The sequence below is a fragment of the Gorilla gorilla genome, chromosome 20 (genome assembly GCF_029281585.2).
Source record: "Gorilla gorilla gorilla isolate KB3781 chromosome 20, NHGRI_mGorGor1-v2.1_pri, whole genome shotgun sequence".
In the NCBI taxonomy this organism is placed as follows: Eukaryota; Metazoa; Chordata; class Mammalia; order Primates; family Hominidae; genus Gorilla; species Gorilla gorilla.
Genome location: NC_073244.2, coordinates 61,690,814 through 61,704,938, shown reverse-complemented (window position 1 = coordinate 61,704,938; position 14,125 = coordinate 61,690,814). Strand labels below are relative to the sequence as shown.

At 41.5% G+C, this 14,125-nt stretch overlaps 2 protein-coding genes across 14 annotated transcripts in view; both read right to left on the bottom strand.

Annotated features, from left to right (window-relative positions):
• The window catches only part of LOC101127866 (caspase recruitment domain-containing protein 8), a 65,864-nt gene extending 52,752 nt beyond the window's left edge, over positions 1-13,112 (bottom strand). For all 5 annotated transcript variants that reach the window (XM_063701560.1, XM_063701559.1, XM_063701561.1 and 2 more), the window contains exon 1: positions 12,998-13,112. The gene's annotated coding sequence lies outside the window, so the exon portion shown is untranslated. The remainder of the gene's footprint in view (positions 1-12,997) is intronic.
• Positions 10,641-14,125, bottom strand: part of LOC129523562 (caspase recruitment domain-containing protein 8) — a 53,014-nt gene continuing 49,529 nt past the window's right edge. For 4 of the 9 annotated variants that reach the window (XM_055370131.2, XM_055370133.2, XM_063701562.1 and 1 more), the window contains one exon: positions 10,642-13,720. In XM_055370131.2, coding sequence (XP_055226106.1) covers positions 13,455-13,720 — 266 coding nt within the window. In that variant the 3' untranslated portion in view covers positions 10,642-13,454. Of the gene's footprint in view, positions 13,721-14,125 lie in introns of all 9 variants that reach the window. The other 5 variants (XM_055370134.2, XM_055370137.2, XM_055370135.2 and 2 more) reach the window with 2 other exon arrangements.

The following is a 14,125-nucleotide window of genomic DNA, read 5'->3' as shown; positions in this document are numbered from 1 at the left end:
TTTTATGAGGCCAGCATCATCCTGATACCAAAGCCTGGCAGAGACACAACAAAAAAAGAGAATTTTAGACAAATATCCCTGATGAACATCAATGCAAAAATCCTCAATAAAATACCGGCAAACTGAATCCAGCAGCACATCAAAAAGCTTATCCACCACAATCAAGTCGGCTTCATCCCTGGGATGCAAGTCTGGTTCAACATATGCAAATCAGTAAACGTAATCCATCACATAAACAGAACCAATGACAAAAGCCACACAATTATCTCAATAGATGCAGAAAAGGCCTTCGACAAAATTCAACAGCCTTTCATGCTAAAACCTCGCAATAAGCTAGATATCGATGGAATGTATCTCAAAATAAGAGCTATTTATGACAAACCCACAGCCAACATCATACTGAATGGGCAAAAACTAGAAGCATTCCCTTTGAAAACTGGCACAAGAATGCCCTCTCTCACCACCCCTATTCAACATAGTATTGGAAGTTCTGGCTAGAGCAATCAGGCAAGAGAAAGCAATAAAGGGTATTCAAATAGGAAGAGAGGAAATCAAATTGTCTCTGTTTGCAGATGACATGATTGTATATTTAGAAAACCCCATTGTCTCAGCCCAAAATCTCCTTAAGCTGATAAGCAACTTCAGCAAAGTCTCAGGATACAAAATCAATGTGCAAAAATCACAAGCATTCCTATACACCAATAACAGACAAACAGAGAGCCAAATCATGAGTGAACTCTCATTCATAATTGCTACTAAGAGAATAAAATACCTAGGAATCCAACTTACAAGGGATGTGAAGGACCTCTTCGAGGAAAACTACAAACCACTGCTCAAGGAAATAAGAGAGGACACAAACAAATGGAAAAACATTCCATGCTCATGGATAGGAAGAATCTATATCGTGAAAATGGCCTTACTGCCAAAGTAATTTATAGATTCAGTGCTATCTCCATCAAGCTACCACTGACTTTCTTCACAGATTTGGAAAAAACTAAACTTCATATGAAACCAAAAAAGAGCCTGCATAGCCAAGAAAATCCTGCGCAAGAAGAACAAAGCTTGAGGCATCACGCTACCTGATTTCAAACTATACTACAAGGCTACAGTAATCAAAACAGCATGGTACTGGCACCAAAACAGATATATAGATCAATGGAACAGAACAGAGGCCTCAGAAATAGCACCACACATCTACCACCATCTGATCTTTGACAAACCTGACACACACAAGCAATGGGGAAAAGATTCCCTATTTAATAAATGATGTTGGGAAAACTGGCTAGCCATATGCAAAAAACTGAAACTGGACCCCTTCTTTAGACCTTATACAAAAATCAACTCAAGATGGATCAAACACTTAAACATAAGACCTAAAACCATAAAAATCCTACAAGAAAACCTGGGCAATACCATTCAGGACATATGCATGGGCAAAGACTTCATGTCTAAAACACCAAAAGCAACGGCAACAAAAGCCAAAATTGGCAAATGGGATCTAATTAAACTAAAGAACTTCTGAAGAGCAAAAGAAACTATCATCAGAGTGAACAGGCAACCTACAGAATGGGAGAAAATTTTTGCAATCTATCCATCTGACAAAGGGCTAATATCCAGACTCTACAAAGAACTTGAACAAATTTACAAGAAAAAAACAAATAACCCCATCAAAAAATGGGTAAAGGATATGAATAAACACTTCTCAAAAGAAGACATTTATGCAGCCAACAAACATATGAAAAAAATGCTCATCACTGGTCATTAGAGAAATGCAAATCAAAACCACAATGAGATGCCATCTCACGCCAGTTAGAATGGCAATCATTAAAAAGTCAGGAAACAACAGATGCTGGAGAGGTTGTGGAAAAATAGGAACACTTTTACACTGTTGGTGGGGGTGTAAATTAGTTCAACCATTGTGGAAGACAGTGTGGTGATTCCTCAAGGATCTAATACTAGAAATACCATTTTCCCCAGCAATCCCATTACTGGGCATATACCCAAAGGATTATAAATCATCCTAAGATAAAGACAAATGCACACGTATGTTTATTGCAGCACTATTCACAATAGCAAAGACTTGGAACCAACCCAAATGTCCACCAATGATAGACTGGATTAAGAAAATGTGGCACATATACACCACGGAATACTATGCAGCCATAAAAAAGGATGAGGTCATGTTCTTTGCAGGGGCATGGATGAAGCTGGAAACTATCATTCTCAGCAAACTGTCACAAGATCAGAAAACCAAACACCACACATTCTCACTCATAAGTGGGAGTTGAACAATGAGACCACATGGACACAGGGAGCGGAGTATCACACACCAGGGCCTGTGGGGGGTGGGGGACTATGGGAGGGATACCATTAGGAGAAATACCTAACGTAGGTTACGGGTTGATGGTGCAGCAAACCACCATGGCACGTGTATACCTATGTAACAAAACTGCACATTCTGCACATGTAACCCAGAATTTAAAGTATAATAAAAAATTAAAAATTAAAAATTAAAAAAAAACACTTTCGGGCAACAAGGAAGGTTCAAAGGGTGTGATTCTCAGGATAAGTCTACATGGAGTCCATTAGTGTGTTCTGTAGTCTTTTGCTATCATTTTAAAGTGGTGGGCCAGCATTATTTTGCTAGGAGTTGTACTGCTGCAAAAATTTAACAAGTAACAGATACAAAATTTTAAAAGGAGAAATACAAAGTAAGGGGAAATACAAATTAATTGCAATACCTGTTTCAGTTTCCAGTTATGCAAACTGAATTTATGCAAACTGAGTTACGCAATTATGAAACTCAAAAGTATTAGCTATTGAGCCATAAACCTAGATTCAAAGACAGCTAATTGAATAACTCAAATGACAATAAGGAGCTAGGTGAGACATGTTGTAGCCATGTGGCCTGCTTTTTTCTTTTGGATACACGGGTCTCAGAGGAGTTTATCTCATAGGAATTTTTATCAGACGAATTTATCCAGGTATAGCATGTAGTATTACCAATTACACAGACATTTTCTTATCTAACCAAGAGATACTAGAAGATTTCTTAGGTTATATTTTGTTAAGTTATAAGCAGAAGCAACTGATTGTGAAATTTCAATTATACCATTAACCTGCCAAGTTGCAAAAGTAATATTAAGGGGGGCAAAAGGTTAATTATGATATCCTTGTTCCAATGTTTTGGGACAAGTTATACAGTGTAAAAACATCAACTTTTTCTCCTGGTTTGTAGATTGAATGTCTCCAGTCATGATACTGGCCAGTTTGGTGAACTCTTTATGTGTTTCACCTATCAGCCTTGAGGCTTGTTCCTTAAAGTTCATCTAGTTTCAGTTTCTAGGGCTTTAAGAACAGAGTGGCGGCTGGGCATGGTGGCTCACACCTGTAATCCCAGCACTTTGGGAGGCTGAGGCAGACAGATCACCTGAGGTCAGGAGTTCAAGACTAGCCTGGCCAACATGGTGAAACCCTGCCTCTACTAAAAATACAAAAATTAGCCAGGCATGATGGTGGGTGCCTGTAATCCCAGCTACTCAGGACGCTGAGGTGGGACAATCACTTGAACCCAGGAGGTGGAAGTTGCAGTGAGCCGAGATCATGCCGTTGCACTCCAGCCTGGGTGACAGAGTGAGACACCATCTCAAAAAAAAATAAAAATAAAAACAAAAAAATAAATGAAAGAGCAAAGTAGCTTGTAGCTTGTAGCTTTTGTTTCAAGTTGGAGAAATTGTAGCCAAATATTGAGGGAAATCAGGAGAATTCAGGATCTAGTTTAGTCTACAGGTAGATAACAAGAACAGTGCGCAGGGCCACAACCTAATCACAGGTGTGTTATAGTTTTTACTTAGAAATGTAATTTTTCACAGGGCGTAGTGGCTCACGCCTGTAATCCCAGCACTTTGGGAGGCTGAGGCGGGTGGATCACGAGGTCAGGAGATCAAGACCATCCTGGCTAACACGGTGAAACCCCATCTCTACTAAAAATACAAAATATTAACTTAGCATGGCAACATGCGCCTGTAGTCCCAGCTACTCAGGAGGCTGAATCAGGAGAATCACTTGAACCCAGGAGGCAGAGGTTGCAGTGAGCGAGACTCCATCTCAAAAAAAAAAAAAGAAATATAATTTTTCTCACTATATTGATTATATACAAATCTCAGATTTTAAAACCTCTTGAGGCTACGAAGCCACAGCAAGGCAAACTCTACATATTATTTATAGTCATAAGGTTCTTGGGCCTGCCAGGAGGTGACAGCTCTTATTCACTCACTGTAAGTACGGGAACTCTTAAAGTCAAGCATTTTATTCACATTCTTAACATGACATTTGGTAATACAGCCCATGTTTCCAACTGTATCCTGCTTATAAAGAGAGAAAGGATTTTTATTGGACTTATATAAATAAGTATACTCATGAATAGTTTCCAGATTGTGGAAGAATCAAGTAGAGAAAAAAGCAAATGCTTCCATGTTTTTTCACAAAAGTACACTTTTTAAAAAATTGATGTAAACTAAAGAAAGCTTATGAGAGAAAACTCATAAATCTGAAAAAAAATTAAAGAACCAATAACTTTCTTATTCACCATCCAACAAGATGAAAGAACCAACAGTGTTTTCCATAAAACTCATAAAAATATAAATTACTTAGTGCCATATAATTAATGTTTTGTTTTGCTTGATCTTGATTAGCAGTTTTATAAACCTGTCAGTTTCTTTACGAGAGTTCTGGACATTTTTATTTAATCCAATAAAAGTTAACAGAAATATGTGTTCAGTAGTACTTCTTAGAGTCTTTTTCATGTGAAGTAATTTTGGACTCTACCTGATTACAAATATATTTAGAGAAGAATTCAAAACAATATCTGTGAATGACATAAATTTAGAATAGCCATGGTTAAAAACTGAATACATAAACCAGATAATATTTGAAGATGGCTGACTACATGCAGCTGGGAAGTGCCATTTCCATGGAGAGGATGCAAAATATCAATCTTTACACTTTCAGAAGATGTTTTGTGATAAAACACTGAAAGTTGACAGAGAGGCTGATACGGTTTGGCTCTGTGTCCCCACCCAAATCTCATCTTCAATTGTAATCCCCAGGTATCAAGGGAGGGACATGGTGGGAGGTGATTAGATCATGGGGGTGGTTTCCCCCATGCTGTTCTCATGTTAGTGAGGGAGTTCTGAGATCTGATGGTTTAAAAGTGGCACCTCCCCCTTCACTGTCTCTCTCTCCAGCTGCCATGTAAGACATGCCTTGCTGCCCCTTCACCTACCGTCATGATTGTTAAGTTTCCGGAGGCCTTCCCAGCCATGCAGAACTGTGAGTCAATTAAACCTCTTTTGTTTATAAATTACCCAGTCTTGGGTAGCTCTTTATAGCAGTATGAAAATGGACTAACACAGAGGCAATGCAGACACCGTGATTGAAGATGGAAAAAGTAGGGTAGCCTGCTCAAAGTTGCCAGGCACCACGACTGGCCCACAGACGTGAACCAGACCCAAACAAAGAGTGAGTAAAGGAACCCCAGGGCACCACATTCCCACCATGGACTTCTGAGATCCAAGCAACCGGAGCTCCCATGACCCAGGTAGAACCTTTGGATTAGCAGGAGGAGCTGCCCAGAGAACATGCAGAGGTGCAGTTTGAACCTCAATGGAGCCCAGACGGCTTCGCTGTGCTGGACAGCTGCAGTAAAACACGATCCTGGGTGCCCATCCTCCAAGGCTGTCCATCCTGCACTGAGCGGTTGCAGCTTCTGCTGTCTGCCAGGCTGGGATAGGGCAGGCCCCAGGAGCACTCACTCACAAGCCCAAGACAGGCCCCATTACCAGAGCCGCAGGACTGAGATGCATCTGAACCACACAACCCCATGCTTGCCAGTCCCTCCCAAGATCACCTGCCTGGACATTCACACAGGAGGACGCCCACAACACAGCCTTCACTGCCTCACCTGAGGGTTTTCTTTACAACCTGGGAGCAGTTCACCATATCACAGCCAGTGTGGCCAGAGGACAAATCCACAGGGCAAGTCCCAACTCTGCAGGACTCAAGCACACCACCCAGGGGTATGGAGTACAGATTTGTGTCCTGATCCCAAGGCGTAAAGGAGCTCCCACTGTCAGAAGACAGACTAGATAGCGGTGAGGGTTCATGCATGGGACTCCCTTCCTAAGACAGGACTGGGAAGGGTGTGGCTTGATCACTGCAGTTTCTCCCCTGGGGAGTTCTGAGGCCCAGAACACCTGGAATGGCTCAGCAATCTGGGCAAAGATGCTTGAGATGAGCCTAGTCCCTCAGGCCTACTGCCGGGGCCAAACGTAGGAGGGAGACCCACTGGGTCAGGGAAGCATGAGCTGGATGGGCTCCAGGGCCAACCACTAAGCTGAAAACTCCAGGCTGTCCGCTTCCCCTAAGCAAGCTCTGTGGGTCAGGAAGGGGGCCTCTGTTCCTCCCTCGAGAGGTGTCCCAGCAGCCTGAGAACTGCCCTTAGCCTCCCACAAACGTCAGTCTTTCACCCACCCGAGGGAGCCTAGTCACAGGCTTGCCCAACCCAGGCCCACCCAGTTTTCCTCCTTTAGCCCCTCACAGCAGAATGCAGAATGGTACGCCTGGGAGCCCCATGCCATGCCAATCAGCAGGAATGTCCCTGTATTTCTTCTGATAAACAAAGGCCAAGTAAAATTTTCACTGCCATCACTGCAGTTGACTCTTTTTTTTTTTTGAGACGGAGTCTCATTCTGTCGCCCAGGCTGGAGTGCAGTGGCCCAATCACCACTCACTGCAGCCTCTGCCTCCCAGGTTCAAGCAATTCTCCTGCCTCAGCCTCCCCAGTAACTGGGACTACAGGCGCACGTGATCACACCCAGACAATTTTTTTATTTTTATTTTTATTTATTTATTTATTTTTTTTTGAGATGGAGTCTCGCTCTGTCGCCCAGGCTGGAGTGCAGTGGCGCGATCTCAGCTCACTGCAAGCTCTGCCTCCCGGGTTCACGCCATTCCCCTGCCTCAGCCTCCTGAGACGCTGGGACTACAGGCGCCCACCACCACCCCCAGCTAATTTTGTTTTGTATTTTTATTAGAGACGGGGTTTCACCACGTTGGCCAAGCTGGTCTCAAACTCTGGGCCTCAAATGACCCACCTACCTTGGCCTCCCAAGGTGTTGGGATTTCAGGCATAAGCCACCACACCCGGCCACTGCAGTTGACTCTGCAAATGCCATCTACTGGGCAGGTCAACGTGCACAGTCCATCACAACTTCATCTGACGTCCTTGTACAGCACTCAGCTGACTTTTACTTACGAGCAACACCTACTGGTCTATAGGGTTAACAGCACAACCCAACAAATGTCTGCTGACAAGTACACACAGCACTGGGGAGCAAGCTAAGCCTCCAGAGACTTCCACCAGCCCATCCCTGTAGGAGACAGTGAGCCTGAATACATGCAGAGTTCACCACTCCTACAACCTACAAATAACCAGCATTTGAGAAAACTAATACAATAAAGCTATCTATAAACAAAGAATTCATAGAGAGACTAGCCCCCTAAAAGCACGTAGAAGCAGACTGGGCATGGTGGCTCACGCCTGTAATCCCAGCACTTTGGGATGCTGAGGAGGGCGGATCACTTGAGGTTAGGAGTTTGAGACCAGCCTGACCAACATGGTGAAACGCTGTCTCTCCTAAAAATACAAAAATTAGCCAGACTGGTGGCACACGCCACCAGTACAGGCTGTACCGACAGCCTGTAGTAGCTGTAATCCCAGCTACTTGGGAGGCTGAGGCATGAGAATTGCTTGAACCCGGGGGGCAGAGGTTGCAGTGAGCTAAGATCGTGCTATTACACTCCATCCTGGGGGACAGAGCAAGACTCTGTCTCAAAAAAGAGAGAAAAAAAAAGAATTTTAGAGATTGAAAACCAGTCTCTTGCACTAATCCAGTTAAAGAAAAATAAATTTTAAGTAGCAAACAAAGACTTTGAGAAATATGAGCTAATATAACGTAAACACCGTACAACAAATTACCATTCTCGAGAGAGAGGAAAAAGTGAGCAGCTTACAAAACATATATGAAGGAATAATTCAGGAAATTTTCTCTAATCTTCCTAGAGTGTTTGGCATTCAGATTCCGGAAATTTAGAGAACTCCTGTGAAATACTAAACAAGATGACTATCCCTAAGGCATACAGGTATCAGACTACCCAAGGTTAATACTAAAGAAAAAAATCTTAAAGGCAAAGAGACAAAAGGGCCAAATTACCTGAACAGAAAAACCCATCAGACCAACAGGGGACTTATCAGCAGAAATCTTACAAGCCAGAAGAGAATTGGGGCCTACTTTTAGCCTCACTAAATTAAAAAATTGCCGGCAAATAATTTCAAATCCCGCTAAACTATGCTTAATCAGGAGAAATAAAATATTTTCATGACACGCTAACATGAAGGGAATTCACTATCACAAGATCAGCCCTATAGGAACTGTACAAACGAGTTCTAAATATGTAGATGAAGAAATGATACTTGCTACCACAAAAGTACATGTAACTCCAAAGCTCACAGACCCTATGAATCAATTACACAATTGAGACTACAAAGCAACTAGCTAAAAACACTATGACAAGGAAAAAACTCATATATCAATATCAACATTGAATGTAAATGGCCTAAACTGTTCACTTAAAAGACATGGAGTGGGGCCAGATGCGGTAGTTTACACCTGTAATCCCAGCACTTTGGGAAGCCGAGGTGGGCAGATCACCTGAAGCTGGGAGTTCGAGACCAGCCTGACCAACATGGAGAAACCCCATCTCTACTGAAAATACAAAATTAGCCGGGCGTGGTGGCTCATGCCTGTAATCCCAGCTACTCGGGAGACTGAGGCAGGAGAATCGCTTGAACCCAGGAGCCAGAGGTTGCAGTGAGCAGAGATCACACCATGGCACTCCAGCCTGGGCAACAAGAGCTAAACTCCATCTCAGAAAAAAAAAAAAAAAGACATGGAGGAGCAAATTCGATTTTATAAACAAGAAACAACCTTCTGCCCTCAAGAGACCGACTTCATATGTAATAACACACACAGACTCAAAGTAATGGAATGAAGAAAGATCTAACATGCCAAAGGAACACAAAAATAAGAGGATTTGTTGCTATTTTTGTGTCAGCTAAAACAGACTTTAAACATATGAGAGGGAAAAAAGCAAAGAAGGATATTATACAGTGACAAAGGGCTCAATTGAACAAGAAGATTTAACTATCTTAAATACCTACACATGAAACTTCAGAGCACCCAGATTATAAGCCAAATACTACTAAACCTGAAAAAAAAAGACAGCCATACAATAATAGTGGGGGACATTACTCCCCACTGACAGCACTAGACAGATCATTGAGGCAGAAAACTCACAAAGAAAAACTTGACTTAAACTAGACTCTTGACCAAATGAATCTAACAAATCTATACAGCACACTCCACCCACAACCATAGAGTATATATTTATCTCATCTGCACGCGGAACATTCTCTAAAATTGTGTGCATACTTGATCATTAAGCAAGTCTCAACATAGCCAAAGAAATCAAAATTATATCAACCATCTTATCAGACCACAGTGGAATAAAATTAGAAATCCATACCAAGAGGAAATTCAGAACTACACAATTACATGGAGACTAAGCAACTTGCTCCTGAATGATTTTTAGATAAATAATGAAATTAAGGCCGAAATTTAAAAAAATTGAAATGAATGAAAACAGAGAAACAACATGCCAAAACTTCTAGGATATAGGAAAAGCAGTGTCGAGAGGAAAGCTGACCATACTACATGCCTACATCAAAAAGATAGGAACATCTCAACTTGAAATCCTAATGTCGCACTTAAAGTACAGGAAAACAACAAAAACAATTAAACCCAAAGCTAGAAGAAGAAAAGGAATAACTAGAATAGAGCAGAACTATATGACATAGACACCCAAAAATTCATACAAAGTATCAATGAAATGAAAAATTGGTTCTTTTAAAGGATAAACAAAATGGATATACCATCAGGTCGATTAACAAAGAAAAAAATAGAGAAGATTCAAAACCCATAATCAGAAAGTACAAAGGAGACATTATAAATGATGGAATGTAATTACACGGAATTACAAAAGATCATGAGAGACTAGTATGAACATCTCTATGTGCACAAACTGGAAAATCTAGGTGAAGCGAATAGATTTCTCAAAACACCCAGTCTCCCATGATTGAACCAGGAAGAAATTGAGATCCTGAATAGACCAGTAATGAGTTACAAAACTGATTCAGTCAGCCGAGCACAGTGGCTCACGCCTGTAATCTCACCACTTTCGGAGGCCAAGGTGCGCAGAGCACAAGGACAAGAGATTGAGACAGGCCTGGCCAACATGGTAAAACCCTGTCTCTACTAAAAATACAAAAATTAGCTGGGCATGGTGGTGCACTTCTGTAGTCCCAGCTACTTGGGAGGCTGAGGCAGAAGAATCGCTTGAACCCGGGAAGCAGAAGTTGCAGAAAGCTGAGATCGCGCCACTGCACTCCAGCCTGGCGACAGAGCAAGATTCCATCAAATAAATAAATAAATAAACACAAATTTTTAAAAAAAAAACCTGAATCAGTAATAAAAAAAAAAAAACAACTACCAATCAAAAAAAGCACTGGACCAGACAGATTCATGGCCAAATTTTGCCAATGTACAAAGAAAGCTGATACCAATCTTACTGAAACTGTTCCAAAAAATTGAGGAAGAATTCCTCAACTATTACTATGAAATCAGTGTCACCCCACTACCAAAATCTGACAAGAACACATGAAAAAAAACTACAGGCCAGCATTACTGATGAACACAGATACAAGGCCAAGGAGGGCAGATCGCTTGAGGTGGGGAGTTTGAGACCAGCCTGGCCAACATGGTGAAATCCCATCTCTACTAAAAATACGAAAATCAGCCAAGTGTGGTGGTGCGCGCCTGTAATTCCAGCTACTCAGGAGCCTGAGGCAGTATAATTGCTTGAACCTGGGAGGCAGACGTTGCAGTGAGCTGAGATTGCACCACTGCACTCCAGCCTGGGTGACAGAGTAGGACTCCGTCTCAAAAACAAAACAAAGGAAAAAAGAAAACCCACCATCAACATCATACTGAATGAAGAAAAACTGAAACCATTTTCCAATAACTGGAACAAGAAAAGGATGTACACTCTCACCACTCCTATTCAGCACTATATTGGAAGTCCTAGCCCGAGTAATCAGGCAAGAGAGAGAAATAAAGGGTATGCAACAAGAAAAGGAGAATTAAAATGATTTATGTTGAATAACAACATAATCTTATACCTAGATAACTCTAAAGATTCCTCCAAAAGAGTCCTAGACCTGAAAATGACTTCAGTAGAGTTTTCGATACAAAATCAACATACAAAAATCAGTAGCATGTCTGTATATCAATAATGTTCAAGCTGAGGATCAAATCAATAGCCAAACACACACACACACACACACACACACACACACACATGCAAAATACCTAGAAATACATTTAACCAAGAAAAGTTCTCTACAAGAAGAACTATAAAAGACTGGTGGAAAATATCATATGTGACACAAACAATCTAGAAAACATTCCATGCTCATGGATTGCAAGAATCAATATCACTAAAATGACCACATTGCCCAGAACAATCTACAAATTACATGGTTTTACTATCAAACTACCACTGTCATTTTTCACAAAATTAGGAACAACAATTCTAAAATTTTTGCAATCTGCCCATCTGACAAAGGGCGAATATCCAGAATCTACAAAGAACTTAAACAAATTTACAAGAAAAAAACAAACAACCTCTTCAAAAAGTGGGCAAAAGATATGAACAGACACTTCTCAAAGGAAGACATTTATGCAGCCAACAGACGCATGAAAAAATGCTCATCACTGGTCATCAGAGAAATGCAAATCAAAACCACAATGAGATACCATCTCATGCCAGTTAGAATGGTGATCATTAAAAAGTCAGTAAACAACAGATGCGGGAGAGGATGTGGAGAAATAGGAATGCTTTTACACTGTTGCTGGAAGTGTAAATTAGTTCAACCATTGTGGAAGACAATGTGGCGATTCCTCAAGGATCTAGAGCTAGAAATACAATTTGACCCAGCAATCGCATTACTGGGTATATACCCAAAGGATTATAAATCATGCTACTATAAAAATACATGCACACGTATGTTTATTGTGGCACTATTCACAATAGCAAAGACTTGGAACCAACCCAAATGTCCATCAGTGATAGACTGGATTAACAAAATGTGGCACATATACACCATGGAATACTATGCAGCCATAAAAAAGGATGAGCTCATGTCCTTTGCAGGGACATAGATAAAACTGGAAACCATAATTCTCAGCAAACTATCGCAAGGACAGAAAACCAAACACTGCATGTTCTTACTCATAGGTGGAAATTGAACAATGAGAACACTTGGACACTGGGGGCAGGGGGAACATTGCACACTGGGGCCTGTCGTGGGGTAGGGGGCGGGGGAGGGATAGCACTAGGAGAAATACCTAATGTAAATGATGAGTTGATGGGTGCAGCAAACCAACATGGCACATGTATCCCTATGTAACAAACCTGCATGTTGTGCACATGTACCCTAGGACTTAAAGTATGATAATAAAAAAAAGAATAACACATATTAAAGGAAGTTGTGAACTCGAAAAAAAAAAAGTACAAGATACATAGTAATTTCCCAAGGGTTTTTCTTTCTTTTCCTTTTTCTTTTCTTTTTTTTTTTTTTTTTTGAGATGACATCTCGCTCTGTCGCCAGGCTGGAGCGCAGTGGTGCGAACTGGGCTCACTGGAACGTCCGCCTCCTGAGTACTTGTAGAATAATGTACTTACATTATTCTAGTAATAACAGCAATAGACAAAATGTTAAAGGGACAACATATATAAAACCAATACCATCAATAAATACCTTGGATATCTTCAACTGAGAGACTTTGTTAGCTTTCCTGCATTTTGTGGTGGAATGGTGAGACTTCAAAGAGTGTCCATAAAAGCTAGTTTTCATGTTAATCAGGAGAATTTTTCTTTCTAGAGCCTGTCATACATAAACACAACTGCCTTGACTTTCTTCACCCCGGGTCTTCAGGAAATGTGTCAATGGACGGAATAGTCACAAATTGAGCCATGGTTAGAAAAAAATTAAAAGCACTATTGTTATTTTCTTCAGATATTCTTGAGGGAAAGGCATGGGGATACAGCCAATGGGTATCTTCCAGGTTACGTATCTGTCCCCGAAGCCTGTGTGATGGGCAAATGTTACCCAGCCCCTCTCTGTTTTGGACACTGGAATCAAGGATGCATTTCTATTCATTCATTTCCAATGAGAATGCTGGATTCTCTCTTCCACACTCTCTGACTGACTCACTTTACAAATTCTGCTGTCTAAGATAGGACATGAGGTAAGGGTCCCTTTCACTAATGCTTCTGAAGAGCAGCTCCAGGGCCCGGTCCCCTTTCTTCTCCACCATAGTCAGCAGGGTGTCGTTCTTACTCTGCCGTGTCTTTGCCTGCTCCACCAGCTCCTTCTCATTCTCAGTGAGAACCTCATTGTCTTGGAGATCATCGAGCACCCCTTTCAGGTCCCCCATCCTGGCTTGGAGTTGACGGTGGTTCTCCTTCACAAAGGCTGCACCTGGATGAAAGGGGGAGTTGCAGACTCTGAGAATTGCTCTCTTATAGGATTTAGGATCTAATGAAGAGTCATAATTCCAGGGTGGGGGATGGGTCTTTTTTATGTATGTATGTATGTATGTATGTATGTATGTATGTATGTATTTATTTATTTATTTATTTATTTTGAGAGGGAGTTTCGCTCATTGCCCCGGCTGGAGTGCAATGGCATGATCTCAGCTCACCGCAACCTCCACCTCCTGGGTTCAAGTGATTCTCCTGCCTCAGCCTCCCAAATAGCTGGGATTACAGGCATGCGCCACCATACCAGGCTAATTTTTGTATTTTTAGTAAAGGCAGCATTTCACCAAGTTGGTCAGTCTGGTCTTGAACTCCTGACCTCAGGTGATCCACCTGCCTCAGCCTC